This window comes from Mobula birostris, chromosome 2, assembly GCF_030028105.1.
Source record: "Mobula birostris isolate sMobBir1 chromosome 2, sMobBir1.hap1, whole genome shotgun sequence".
NCBI lineage: Eukaryota > Metazoa > Chordata > Chondrichthyes > Myliobatiformes > Myliobatidae > Mobula > Mobula birostris.
This window is the reverse complement of record NC_092371.1, coordinates 82,814,482-82,829,688: the sequence shown is the minus strand read 5'-3', so window position 1 is coordinate 82,829,688 and position 15,207 is coordinate 82,814,482. Positions and strand designations below refer to the sequence as shown.

The following is a 15,207-nucleotide window of genomic DNA, read 5'->3' as shown; positions in this document are numbered from 1 at the left end:
TTTATCACTGCTCTGCCAGGCATGTGCTGGAGCTCTGATTACACTCTGTAGTGTGAAGATGTTTCTGACTTGATTATGTAGTGCATTTAGCAGAGCCTTTTCAGTCATAAGTCCCTGTCTGATGTATACTGTGTGCCTCTGCCTCTGACCCGCGCAAGAATAATGCCAAAGGTTCAGGTGGCATAGAGCATGGGATGGGAAGGACGGTCACCTCCAAGGAGGCTTGAGGTAGGAGTGGTCACTCAAATTCAAAATTCATTATCAAAGATGGCTTAATGTCATTTGCAGTACACAAGTATAAAGGAGAATGAAATAATTGTTACTCTAGATCTGAAGTAGCACAAAAATAAGATGAAGAACACAATTTTAAAAAAACACTAAACGTAAATACATGAGATTTTTTCCAGAAGTGGTTTGTCATTGCTGTAACTTTACAAGATGGGTGACCCCAACCATTACTAATACTCTTCAGAGATTGTCTACCTGGCATCACCAGGACTTGTGATGTGCACCAGCTGCTCCCATGGCTTCACGTGACCGTTTCTAAACTTGCACTCTTGTCCATGCTGCATGCTGTCCTTTGCACTAGCTCTGAGATAGATGGCCGTGATATAAATCAGTCTCAATTTCACGGCCAGGGACTTCCTTCCAAGTTTTTCACCGTATCTACTCATTATTTAGACATTGGCTCTGAATTGTTTGTGAAGGATGTTTTAAGATTTGGCACAAACTGACTGGGGACTTGGAAAGAGACAAATTTCTATGTCCTGTTAGGGTAAAAATTTCCATGACTAAGAGGATGTTACAACTGAATGAATCAGTAACTTCTCAGAACAAATTCTTCATGACTAAGCTAACCTTGTCACAGATTTGTGTTTGAAACAAATCTATCCAAATGGAGGAACTGGGGAGTGGGAACAACTTTATTGCTGACAGGCTAAAGCAGACAATCAATGATTGACTCAGTGTACTGAATAGCCTGCTATTCAATTAGAAACAGTAGATATTAAAAATTAGAGACACAAGAAGCAGCAAATGCTAGAAATCCAGAACCACGCAACGCTGGAAGAGCTCAGCACGCCGGGCAGCATCTGTGAGGGAAATGGGCAGTTGAAGTTTTGGGTTGAGACCTTTCACTTGTCTGGAAAATATGGATAGTTTTCCTTCCGAGTCTGTTCATTTCAAGATTCAAAGTGAATTTGTATCAAAGTACATGCCTATTTCACTACGCTGAGATTCTGTACTTCCTTGCCGATGGCAGCAGCAAAAGTGTGGCCTGCATGGTGGGTGTCCTTGATGGTTACTGCCGCCTTGTAAGTGTGCTCAGTAATGGGGAAGGCTTGATTGTAGGTCCTGTGCATCAGTATCATATTCCTCCCCCTCTCCCCATCTTGCTTTTATAAACCAATCGCCATCCTTTGAATATCCTCAGTACCAGGGTTCCCAACCTTTTTAATTCCATGGACCAATACCATTAAGTAAAGGGTCTGTGGACCCCAGTTTGGGAACCCCTGTCAGTGTTGTATTTGCTCACTGCTTTGTGAGGCAATGCTTTGAGATGCTAGCCAGCTGGTTCACTGCTTCATTCATCTTAAATGTTCTTTATTTTCCATATGTACATCAAATGTTGAGTATAGTTTGTATCAATGACCAACACAGTCTAAGTCATGCTGGGTCAGCCTGTAAATGGCACCAGGCTTCTGGTGACAACGTGGCATGCCCACAACTTACTAACCCTCACCTGTGTCTTTGGAATGTGGGTGGAAGCCAAGCAAGTTCACATGGTCATGGAGAAAGTACAAACTCTTTACAGACAGCAGTAGGAATTGAACCTGGATCACCGGCTCTGTAAAGTGATACACAAATATCTCTGCTATTGTGCCAAATCTCAAAGTAGACCCTCAAATCTAAAATTGCCTTCATTTTAAAGGTCTTGTGTTCTATTGCCCACTCTATAGACTATTAAAGATCTGTGCAGAGCACTTGAAGGAAGAGGTCTTTGGTGCTTCCATGAGTTACTAGGACACGAGGGCCTGGGGTATAGGGAGAGGTTGGGTAAGCTAAAATTTCCTCCTTGGAATGGAGGGGTATACCTTGGAGTATATAATTGTTAAGGGCACAGGTAGGGTGAATGCAGCACTTTCCCTAAGGGAAACCATAAGACATGGGAGCAGATTTAGGCCATTCAGCCCATCATGGTCTGCTGCACTATTCAATCATAGTTTTATTTTCCCTCTCAACCATTTGTCCTGCCTTCTCTGTAACCTTTGACCTGACTAACCCATCAGCCTCTGCTTTAAAGATCCCAATGACTTGACCTGCACAGCCATCTGTAGTGATGAATTCCCCAAACTGAACCAGAAACTAGAGAATATAGATTTAAGATGAGAAAGGAAAGATTTGGGGTGCAACTTCACACTGCGGTCTGTATATTGAACAAGCTACCACTGAAAATAGTTGAGACGGATCCAGTGGTGACTTTCCCGTAGGCAGCAACATTCAGACTTGTTTATTTATCCCTTGTACATTGAAATGTACAGTAAAATGTTTGCGTTAATAACCTGAGGATGTGCTGGAGGCAGCCCGTGAGTGTTGCCACACATTCTGGTGACAGCAGGACAACACCAGCAACAGCAAAAACAAAAACAAATCCTCCATTCCTCATCACATGGGCTGGCCACCTCCAGGCCTCCAGCGGGTTCTGACATCTACTCAGGTCAGTATGGATGAGTTGGGCTGAAGGGCCTGTTTCTAGGTTGTATCACTCTGACTGTTTAATGAAGATGGGGCCAAACTGTTAGGACTCGCTCGGCAGGAATAGCTTCAGTCTGGTGACGAGGTGGTGCCTCCATAATCCACTTTCATGTTGGAGATGGGTTAGTAAAATGAATCTGATGTACAGTGGTAACCACTATCCCTGCCTTAACCAGCCAAGGAACCTGAGCCTGCTTCCCAAGTACTAGTTAATGCTGTCACTGAGGAACCAGTTGCAATGGAAATTTTTTTTGGCTATTTGATGCCGTCACTCTGTGGCTTCCCTATCAACCCCCCCCCCCCCCGCCCCCCACCACCCGACCTGAAGCTCCATTATAAAAAGGACGGCGAGGGATTAGATGGGTTTTGAAAGAAGGGCTGTGGATTAATTTTGATTTTGAAATTCCACTCTACCCAGGACAGACCAGAGTGGAGCTGCAGCAAGGTCACCAGCTTGTGTGTGAGTGGGGACTAGAAATGGGAAGATTGCCAGCGTAGTTTCGTTGATTTGCCGTTGCTAGCTGCTGGAATGTCAGATATGTGGCTGTTGGGCTGTAACTGTACACGGAGCCTATTTTAACTCTTTCCCCTTGCTCTGGGGACTCGGCTGCCTCCTACAGCCACTGCTTGTGCCAGCCCATGGATGATGTAGCTACAAAGTTTGGGCTTGCTTGCTTTGTCAAGAACTTTTTTTAATGATTAGTTTTAGTTGTCACATGTGCATCAAAACATAGTGAATTGTGTCTTTTGTGCTGGGCCGGGGGTCAGCCAGCAAGTGTTGCCATGCTTCTGGCACCAACAGAGCACGTCCACGGCTTGCTCGCCTTTTTATCTGTATGTCTTTGGGATATTTGAAGGAAGTCAGAGGAAACCCACATGGTCACGGGGAGAACATGCAAACTCCTTACAGGCCGGGGTAAGAGTTTAATCCTGATCTTGCGGCTGGCAATGTGAAGCATTACTACCCTAAGCTAAAGCTCCCGATCTTCAAAGGGAAGAGGATCTAAAGATCGAGCTCTTCTGAGTTATCTCTATACTGAGTGAGAGGTGTCATTGTAAGGTGGATCTGGGGCCCTTCAGCCCATCTGCTCTGTGTCAACCCAAGTGCTCATTTACACTAATCCCCCCCCCCACTTCCATCATTTGCATTCTCCCCCCCCCCCCCCAACACCCAATTCTACCACTGGCCTACAATTGTGCTTCAGTGGGTAGAAGGGAAGAAAGGGGCTTGTTAGTCCTGTGATTTGCTGAACATGCTTATGTTGGTGTAAGGAACACGTGATGACACTTGTGGACTGGCCCCAGCGCATCATTGGGCTGTGCTGGTCACCTGCAGTGCATTTCATTATTTCCATGTACCTGTGATTAACCTGGATCTAATGCAGTTCTGTAGGACACTGAAACTGCATACACTTGAGTTGCATGAGATAAAAAGCACAGTGCATTATGCCAAATATTCCAATCAATCAAATTAAAATTAATTTTTCTGGTCTGGTCACACTGACTTTAATGAAAGAGTTGGGGGGGGGAGGAGTTGAAATGAGACTTTGTTGTCACACTAGGTTGGAAGGTCTGTCTGCCATTCAGCTGCAAGAACAAGTAGGGTGTATATATACATATATAGCTTCCTTCCTGTTTGTCCTCTGTGGAATGCTTCAACTATAACAGTAAGAATGTAGTGCTTGTTTCTTCTCTAACTTGTGATCTGAAGCCTGCATTAGCCTGACCTTGTTGGGAAGGAGAGAACAGGGTGGGGACACTGAAACAAATATCCCCAGTTAACTATAAACCGGTTTTGTTGAACTCTTGTTTGGGGGCGGGGGGGCAGGGGAAGAAGACAGCTGATAGCTGTATTAATTACCTATAGTGGTGCACACGCTTCACTAACCAACCTATCCTTTTTCTCAAACAGCAAAAAGGTTCTAACAGGAGCTACCTAAATGAACTGGAGGGTTCTGGTTCCCCAAATCCAAGCCTGCACCCCGACTACATGGGCGAACGTGGTTCTGGCTGGAGTTCGGGAGATGATGTGGACAGTGGTAACTATCTTATTACTTGAAGTACTTCCAGTCTTTATAGAAAACTGATTTTTGTTTTTACAACAGGAATTTTTGTAGTGGAGTAGCAAAATCTTTTGGCTTTAAGAATCTGAGGGATGGGTCCATTTAGAATCCAAAGTTCAAAGTAAATTTTATTATCAGTGTACACAATGTCAGCACATACAGCCCTGGTATGTCTTTCATACTCAGCAAATCTATTGAATAATAACTGTACCAGGATCAATGAAAGATCAACCAGAAGATGACAAACTGTACAAATGCAAATGTAAATGAAAAGCAATAAATAACAAACATGAATTAACAAGATAGACTCCTTTAAAAGATCATTGGATGGGCAGGTTGGTGTAGTTCTTTTGTTCAAGAACCTGATGGTAGTAACTGTTCCTGATCCTTGTGAAGAATTCTGAGGTTCTGTACTTTCTACCTGGTGGCAGCAGTGGGGGGGGGGGGGGAGTGTGGCCTGGGTGGTGAGGATCTCCAGTTGCTGCTTTCCTATGACAGTGTTTCATGTAGATGTGCTCAGTAGTTGGGAGGGCAGCCAGGAATACTTCTCCAGTGCTCTTAATGCTGCAAGGGACCCATCTATAACAAATGTTCAACTTGCCAGCACTTTAACTCTCCTTCCTAATATAACTCCCATTTCCTGTGCAATCCTCACCTTCCGAACATTATTGCCATTTCCTCTGTACTAAGCCCCATTTTTTTGGTATGACATCACACCTGCAATTGCTTCCAAGAAGCCCATCTCCCAATCCAACTCTGCCTTTTTATTTCTCTCTCTCTATGTGCTGTACACTCAACTAATCTTTCTATCATTATTCTGCTAAACCACAAAGACTGTTTTGGGCTTTCTTTGGTTTAAGGTTGACTGTGAAAACCCAGATGGTGTTAATTCATTCTGGTGTGGTGTTTGTATATTCTTCTGTATTCTTAATCAACTGACTGCATTAGATTTGCAATTAAAATTTGGGCAATAGAATTTGATCCCCCAGAGCCTCAGGAAGGGAAGGCATGTTCCAAAGCCAACCTCCTAATGGTCCACCACTCGCTTTGAGTGGAATCTGGAATCTGCTTGTGGTTCCAATCAAAATGTATACAACTCGAAACTCGTTCACTTCACAGTCATCCACAAAAACAGAAGGGAAACCCCAGAGAATGAATGACAAGTAGATGCTGGAAACCCTAAGGTCCTCCTCCCCCACAAGCAACTGCTACAGCATCAACCCTCCCCCACTTATTCCAATATAAAGCATTCTGTCCCCCCACCACCACACACAAGCAATTGCAACACCCCCAAAAGATCATGATCTAGGGTCCTGCAAATGTCACTGTTCATCCCAACAGTTCTACATCCTACAGTCTCTACTTATTAATGAGAGGTATCACTCCTTCCACAGCAAGGAGGAAGAGCAATAGCTCGCTGTTTTGATGTTGCAGTCTGCAGTGTTAATTAGTACCCCCAACTCAAGAATCGGCAACAAACTCTAAGAGATTTGGGACCTTCCTGTCGCCCAGCCTGGACTCCTCTGCTCTGGATTCGACTCTCTGACTGGTTGTCTTTTAAAGAGCAGAGAAGGGGTTATGACTGAACCATTGAGAGAAGGAAATGAGATGCAAAAGGTCAATTGAAAGCAGTTTATTTTAACCTGGTCATCAACAGGCCACTAGGTTTCCCCTCTCTTGATTTAAGTAACAATAGGGGAAATGAGTTACGATTTTGGTACTTTTCGTGGAGCATGGGGGCAAGCAAAGGGTGAAAACTTCTGGGTTTCCAATTTGTAGTAAATTCTGAAAATATCCCAGGGTGGAAATGGCTAATATGAGAGGGCTACACTTGAAGTGTTGCTTTCAGTTCTGGTCACCTCATTATAGGAAGGATGTGAAAGTTTTAAAGGGTGCAGAGGAGATTTGCCATTATATTGCCTGAATAGAGCATGTCTTGTAAGGAAAAGTTGAGATAGTTGGGGCTTTTTATTCTTTCTTATGGAAGAGAATGAGAGATGACTTGACAGCTGTACAAGATTATAAAGGGAATAGATAGTTGGACAGCCAGTGACTTTATTTTTCTCAGGGCAGAAATGGCTGGTACAAAAAGGCATAATTTTAAAGTGGGGGTTCCCAACTTTTTCCTGCCATGGAGCCTTGCCACTAACTGGGAAGTGTGGAGCCCAAGTTGGGAGCCCTGTTATAGGTGATTGGAGGAATGTACAGGGGGACGTCAGAGGCAAGTTGTTGTTTTTTTTTAAAAAGTGCTGGGTCTCCAGCAGAGGCTGGGTGGGATTTGGAAAAGGAATCCCCAGGCTTCCCCTGTGCCTGTAATACTGGAATTCTGAAAGTTTGCCAGCACCTTTGCCATCATTTCCCTGTGCCCTCACAGTACTGTGTTGAGTTTCTGCGGAAGGAGGAAGTGGTTTTGATGAATTCAGTGTTCATAGCTGCAGCTACCCTGTTTTACAGTAAATCTGTAACTGCAGGGCTTTCTCTGCTCTGCACTTCTCATTACTCTGCTTAGACAGCACGCTGGAAATTCCAGCCTGCTTGCTGGTAGAAATGTGGCTGATGTGATCAAATGATTTTTAACAGCTGTACTTCAGCAAGAAAGTTTGAACTTTTTGTGTATAGGTGTAGCTGACACCATTTTAATGCAGGATCGGGTTTAGTATGCCACAGTGAGTGACAGCAGTACACTGTCATACAAATTACTGTGGGTGAGTGTGCAGAGGAGCTTTGTCTGGATTAGAGTTGTCTATCAAAACAGAGGACAAACTTGAGCAGTTTTTTTCCTGGACACAGAGTTTATAAAATTGAGATGTGTTAAGTCCCATCACAGGTAAAGTCCTCCCAACCATTGATCACACTATAGGAAAACAGCTTCCATCAGAGGTGCTCAGCATCCAGGCCATGCTTTTCTCTGCTGCCGTTGGGTAGAAGGTACAGAGCCTCAGAACTCAGCACCAGGTTAAAAGACAGTTACTACCACTCAACCATCAGGATTGTGAACAAAAGGAGATAACTACACTCACTTGCCCATCCATTGAGATGTTCCCACAACCAAGGACTCTATCTTGCCTCATTTTCTTGTTATTACTATTTGTTATATAGATGCTGCACTTGCACAGTTTGCTGTCTCCTGCAATATGGTTGATCTTTCATTGATCCTCTTATACAGTTACTTTGATCCTGTTATACAGTCACTATTCTATAGATTTGCTGAGTATGCCCACAGAAAAATGAATCTCATTTGTATATGGTGACATATGTACTCTGATAAAACTTTATTTTGATCTTTTGAGATTTCTGCATGGTGGAAATGTCTGGTGCTGGAGAGCATGACTTTAAGCTGAGGGGTAGTATGAGGGTCCAGTCTGTCTTTGCATAGATGGGTAGATGTCTGCAATATGCCAGGGGATATGGTGGAAACAGATACAATTGTAATGTTTAAGAGGTGTTTAGCCAGACACGAACAGATGGGGATTGGGAGGATATGAATCATGTGCAGGCAGATGGGATTATTTCAGATGGGCACTGGTGGGCACAGACATTGGACTAAAGGGGCTGTTCTGTTCTCTGAAATCAGGATTCATACTTGTGGGATAGGGAGATAATCTTGCTGTAAATATTGTAAGTAGCATTTTCTAACCTGAAGATCACAATCTCTTTTTTTTTTCCCCACTTCCAGATGAATATGATCCAAGTGATGAGGTGAGTTCCATTTTCTCAGCCATCTGTAAGGTTCTGTGGAGACCCAATTATGAGAAACACTGGGTAGTTTACTGGGAAGAGATTATACCTAGTGACTAGCTTTTTAATTTGTCACATACATTAAAATATTTAATGAAATGTGTCAATGTCTAACACAGCCTGTGGGTCTGTTGGGGGCAGCCTGTAAATGTCACCATGCTTTTGGCTCCAACATAGCACGCTCACAATTTATTGATACAAAACTATAGTCTTTGTATTGTAGGAGGAAACCCATGTGGTCATGGCAAGAATGTACTACATACTACAGATATTTGGACGGGAAAGGAATGGAGGGTTATGGGCTGAGTGCAGGTCGGTGGGACTAGGTGAGAGTAAGAGTTCGGCACAGACTAGAAGGGCCGAGTTGGCCTGTTTCCATGCTGTAATTGGTATATATGATATATATATCCTTGCAGTCCTGACATTTAGTCCAGAGGCTGTGTTTCGGGCTCACTGACAGGAGAAATGGATCACTTCAGGGGAGTAGTCAGATCTAATGGCTCTTCCTCCTTCCACAGGACGAAGATGAAATCACCAATCACATCAATGAGGGCTATGATGATAAAATCGTTGAGGTCAGAAACAACGATCTGGGCAACAAAGTGCTCCTGGAGAAAAGTAAACCTTCAGACAACGACATTAGCAACAAGATTGCTATGGCCAGCACCAACAACGGCAATGGCATGTTTGCAAGCACAGAGATGCTAGCAGGTATGGGATGCAGATTAAATTTGGGGTCCAGCATAAACTGTTTAGTTACCAGGTAGTGAATAGACCGATCTGCTCATTCCGGTCCCCATGGAAACCACATGTAAAATATCCAGCAGGTCATTTGACTTGACACAACATGGAGGGAAATGGGTCATGTGCAGGGAGGCAGAAAAGATTTGGTTTAATTCGATGTGATACTCAGCACAGACATCACAGGCCAAAGGGCCTCTTCCTGTGCTGCATTGCTTGATTTTCTACGGACCCTGGTTCCATAAAGCAACCTAGAGAAATGGTGATTCTGTTGTGGTTAATGTTAACTCTTGGTCTTTTTGTTGGCCTGTTGCTGGCTGTCATGGCAAGTGACAGCACTTCAGACAGCAAGATGTTCAGGACCAATTAAAGGTCATGAAATGATGCATTTGTTGAAGATGTGATAGTAAGATCTTATCAACTGACTATGCGTGTGTGTCTCTCTCTTTCTCTCTTCCCCCCCACCACCCCCTCAGCAATGATCGCTGGTGGTACCATTGGCCTCCTGTTTGCCATCCTCCTCATCCTGCTACTTGTCTACCGCATGAGAAAGAAGGATGAGGGCAGTTACGACTTGAGCAAGAAGCCCATCTACAAGAAGGCCCCCACCACAGAATTCTACGCATAAACCTTAGCCGGAGCTTCAGAATGACAGACTTTATATTCTCTCTCCAGAGCTTCCGCCTTACCAAGAAAGAAGTGGAGCAATATTTGCAGCTAGTTTAAAGCCTCTGCTAGTCTTTAATATTACACATGGAAAAAAATAAAGAAACCCACTTAACTGGGAAAATATGTCCATCCCAGATTTTAAAAACATTTTATAAAGGGGAAGGCTGGAAAACAAACTCTGGCCTCACTATTTTTGTCCATAATATGTATTTCTGCCAAGGTTTGTTGAGGAGGAGGCAAAGAAAGATTTCACTGTCCTTACATTTCCATTTTTAAGTTTTTTTTCTTGCCGTCTTCCTCAGGCAGGTAGTTCTGTGGGTTAGCCTTGGTTTCCCATGGACCAGCTGTCTCAAACACTAATCAGCCAAAATGCAGCGTCTCTTTACAAGAACCACAGTTGTTTCTTACTAGAACTTTCAAACATCAGACTGCTTCGAGAGTTTATCTTTCCCCACATGGGAAATTGTTTTCTGTTCCCTTCTGCACTGTGTGCTTTCTCCTCCTCCCCAAAACTGCAAAATATGAAAATTGAGTTTTATTAAATTGTTGTTTTCACCTGCTTAATCGTAGTACAATTTTGTTGCATTTTACTAGAATACTACTCTTATTGGTAAAGTCTTTGTAGAATTGGTTATAACAAATTTCAGCTTTTAAAAAAATGAATTCAGTATTTTATTTCCCTCTTTCAGTGTGGCTTTGTTTATAAAAACTGTTTCATACAGATGACTTTAAATTCTAGGACAATGCATCTAATTGCCATTTCATTTTCTATGCAATGTGACTATTGATAGATGCTCATTACTGAGGCCATTTCCTTAAATTGGTGCATCACAAGATAGCATGGGTCAGAGATGGAGGTGAGAAATAACTTTCCTTTTCATAGGTGGAATTGAAACCTTCTCTCCAGAGAAAAGTTCGGATGAAAGACCTTACTTTTTGCCGGTGAGGGAGGAAGCTGTCAGTACATTATAGAGTCAATTTTCAATTACTGAATCTGACCAAGATTTTTGTTGCTAGGAGACCAAACTGTTTTTTAAAATAATGCAAAAGTGAACCACGTCAATTTTGTGCTCCTATTCCCCATGTACTAGAGGTCATTATAATGGAAATCCTTTTGAGGATATTTTGTACACTAAGCTTACTCAAGTAGTCAGAATCACTAAATCTCACTCTGAACTCATGTACTGTAAAGGCCTTGGACTTTAATGTTTATTTTTAAATTAAATTGACAGACATGAAATCTAGCTGAGTTTATCCCTCAATCTTCAGGCTAACATTCTATGACAATCAGAATGAATCAGTAAAGAGAGCCTTGCAGAAACAAAGCTTTTAACTATGTCCCTGGTGGTTTGGCAGATGAGAAAACCTTGGCCCTAGACTAAATTAAGTCTCCCTACGCCTCAGTGTACAAGTAAATATATAGACTGCAAAGCTGGGAAAGCAATTTGTGAATTAAATTATTTTGTGAATCATTTCTGTTTGGTCCCATGTGTTAAATGTTTTCTCTTGTTGAATAATAACATTCATGCTGACAAACGTCTTGTTCTTTTTATTTTGCTTTGAAAGAACTTTGGTCCTTAAGTTCCAATTCACATTAGGGTTAGGGTGCTAATGCGACTTGGATTGCTCAAAGCCAAGTGCTTTGTGTAGTTGGGACCAGTCCACTTGAGACTGGATATTTTTGAGGGAGATCATTGTTTTTAAATAACTTTTTTATGCCTTCTGAATTCCTTGTAGGAGTATTGTAGCTATATCCACAATGAGCTATCAAACATTTATTCAAGAGAATTGGAAGCCTGGGGACCAATCAGATAGTTAGGGGTTATGATAAACGGAAACAGAAGAAGCAAGGATGCCTATTTCTGGTAAAATAGTACCTTTTTGAGGGGATTTAGGCCTTCACCAAATTGAGGCGGGGGGGGTTGGAAGGAAGGGGAAATAATCCCGTTTTGAAATGTTTGTAGTGCCCTTTGAGTTGAGAATGATATTCAGTCAGGCTCCTGGGTGGTGGCAAAATGGTGAAGGACTATAAATGCTGGATTCTTGTGTGGATGTCTCAAGCTAGTGTGGTGAAATGATTCTGATTGAAAGGAGACCTGCTAGTTAGGTACTGGTCATGGTATTTCTTACCTTCAACTTGCTCTGCAGAGCAAGCTTTCTCAAACAGGAAGTGGGGAGGGTAGATAATTGTAGGTTCCACATCTTCATGTATCTGCTCACTAGAACAAATCTTTTTGTTTAAAGAGATTGGGATGGGATTTATTCTCTGCAGGAAGTCAATTAGCAATGAGGTGCACTCTATCTCCATCCACTTTAATGGAACTAATTTTACAATGTGTAGCCATGATATAATTAATGCATCGCAAGGACTATCTGACATCCCATTCAGTGCCACCATTTTATCTGGGGCTTTATTTGAAGAGTTCAGCTAAGCCAACACTATTTCTTTATATTGTCTGACCTAGAGAAAATGGCCCAGCCTCTAAATGTAAACCCATTGTTTTGCACCTTTTTATGTCGCCCAGTAAGTAGGATTGAACTGCTTTTAAAATAAAAAAAACTTTTATCTCTGATCTCTGCTTTGTGAAACTCTTTTGCAAAGTGCTCATGTACTGACTTTAGTATTCAAAGTATGCCCAGGTACAAGTCACTATATTAAAAAATATAAAGTATAATTTTTGGTTTTTCAATAAAACTATATTTTGATACATAAAATTTGTGATTCTTTGGATTTATGTTGGTGTAAATATTAATGGCGCTTGGTGTGGGAGAGGGAAGGGGTACCATAGATGAAATCTGTGGGTCCAACTCCCACTGAAATTCAACCCAAACTAAACTATAACAGGAGTGAGATGGTGGGGCATTTCTTATCTTTGACTTTGAAGTCCAGCTTCATTCTGTGTGCTAGCTTTTGTGTTTAACCTCAGGGTCTGAAAAGCTATGGTGTCTGAGGGAGGGTTAGGAGCGAGTGTTTCTAACCTGGTGTCCAGGGACCCATTGCTTAACAGTTGGGGACTAGGACCTTTTTTTAAAAAGGTTGGGGAACCCCCTGGTTTAGAAGCTTCCTGTATTTCAGTACATGGCAGCCTGGTTTCTGGAGTTGTTCAAGAGTTGGGAAAGGTTTTAGAATTAAGTCTGGTCAGGAGACTTCCTTGCATGCTCCTTGGTGGACTAGGAGCATGTGTGCTACATGAGTGAAATGGGTGGAGAGGGAAAGGGGTTTCCTTCAACTGCTGCCATTCCATAGAGAACCATCACCTTTTCCCTTTGGTCTAGGGTGGGGTGTGCAGGTGGTAGAGAATGTGCCACCGTTTAGTCTGTTGGGATGAATACATTACTTGACTGCTGGCGAAATATGGTACCAATGAGTGTAATGTGTTCCAAGTTAAGATCGTTGCTACTCTGAATACTGGTATTCTTGTGTGCAGTGCCTGTGTTAGTCTGGGTCTTCTGAAAATCCATGCAGTTAGACCCAGTGCCAGCAGTAAACTTTGAGGAAGTTTTTACCTGTTGACCTGCCTGGTGAGAGACTGGGTTAGCTGGAGCACTACTTTCACACCTGGTCTGGTACTACTGTTGGATTCCATGCAGTACTACCAAACCAGTTTTCCAAATTGGGTTAAAATTGCTCCCTCAAAGTTGCATACTGTGTCTTAACACCAGTGGAAAAGCTGTAACTTGTCTTCTGTTAACTAATTTTATCTATGGATTAAAATGATTTTTGCTATTTTCAGATCTGTATATATTCATGTGTTTTAATTCTATTTCCAGATGTATTATGTATGTATAAATAAACCTATCTTTACACAGGCTGGGATGTTATGTCTATGCAATGATTGATTGGGGATTTGGTTACATACTTGGGTTGTCCTGCAAAGCATTTCCATGGGGTGGGTTGTGAAGTGGGGGTGGGGGGAGGGAAGCATTTAAATTTTGCATAAAGATCCTACAAACTCCAATGAGTTAATGCTGTCAAGTCTGACAAGTCTTATTTTGGGTGGAATTAGTAAATTTAGTGACACGGGGGAGAAATCCCTTTCTTTTGAAAAACTGCTTTTGACATCGGTAACATTATGAAGAATCACACCCAGCCTCACGGACTTCCCACTCCCAGCGAGGAGGAGGTTATATAGCATCCACGTCAGGACCAACAGACTCAAACAATTACTTTCCCCAAGCAGTAAGACTGATCAACACCACCAACATACCCCTACACACTCTCATCCATCATAACTTCATCATTTCCTGTTGGTCACCTTCTGTAGACCCTCCTGTGCCTAATGTCACCTTATGGGCATACAATCAATGATAAAAGCTATCTTGTGGCTTTTATATTTATTGTGTTCTTTGATTTTTTTTATATATAATGCTATATCAGATCTGGAGTAATATTTATTTCATTTTTCTTAGACTTGTGTATTGGAAACGACATTAAGCAATCTTGAATTATTTTACAATTGAGCAGTGGTAGTCAGGATTCTGGTTAAATAGCTTGGATTCAGATTCATGTGTACATCAAAACAGTGACTGAAAGGTATTGTTTGCAACCTAGGATGTGCTGGGGACAGTCTGCAAGTGTCACCACACGTGCTGGTGCCCAAATAGGATGCAGTACATTGATCATTGCAACACACCACATAGACAGCAACAACACTTTTTTAAAGGAGAAAAACAATCCCCTTCTTTGCGCCCCCCCCCCCCGGTACATTCCTTCATTCCCAGGGTAAGCTGCCTCTGGGCCTCCATACTTTGTCCTGGTCAAGATCTTGGCCATCCTGTTCCAAAGAAAAGCACTTCTTCTAACTATTGGTGGGCTTTTGAGTAAAGAAATGAGTGTCTGAAGGTGTTTCTTTTGCCATTGACAGCTGACCTTGGAGTTACCAAACAATGTTCTGGAACAACCTTGCATCTTGAGGGAAAATCTCTCAGAAGTTTTGGGAATGTTTGCTAGTAATATCAAAGGTAACATATATTTTCAAAATGGGATGTTGTGTGGCTTGAAAGTGATGAGGTGTATTGTCTACCACGTTTAAAGGTGAGATATTCCAATGTAAGACCATAAGGCATAGGAGAATAGAACAGGCCATTCAACCCATTAAGTCTCTGCCATTTCAACATAGCTAATTTATTATCCCTCTCAACCCCATTTACCCTTTAACATTTGACACCCTGACAAATCAAGAACTTATCAAAGTATACAACTTGGAATTCTTCTCTGAGTATCCATGAAACCGAGAAAGAA

General features: G+C 42.2%; 1 protein-coding gene across 1 annotated transcript in view; it reads left to right on the top strand.

Moving 5' to 3' along the window:
- Positions 1 to 13,777, top strand: part of sdc4 (syndecan 4) — a 29,372-nt gene extending 15,595 nt beyond the window's left edge. The window contains exons 2-5 of the mRNA XM_072244095.1: positions 4,667 to 4,793; positions 8,494 to 8,516; positions 9,074 to 9,266; positions 9,773 to 13,777. Of these exons, the coding sequence (XP_072100196.1) occupies positions 4,667 to 4,793; positions 8,494 to 8,516; positions 9,074 to 9,266; positions 9,773 to 9,924 (495 nt within the window). The 3' untranslated portion in view covers positions 9,925 to 13,777. The remainder of the gene's footprint in view (positions 1 to 4,666; positions 4,794 to 8,493; positions 8,517 to 9,073; positions 9,267 to 9,772) is intronic.
- Positions 13,778 to 15,207: the final 1,430 nt, after the last annotated feature.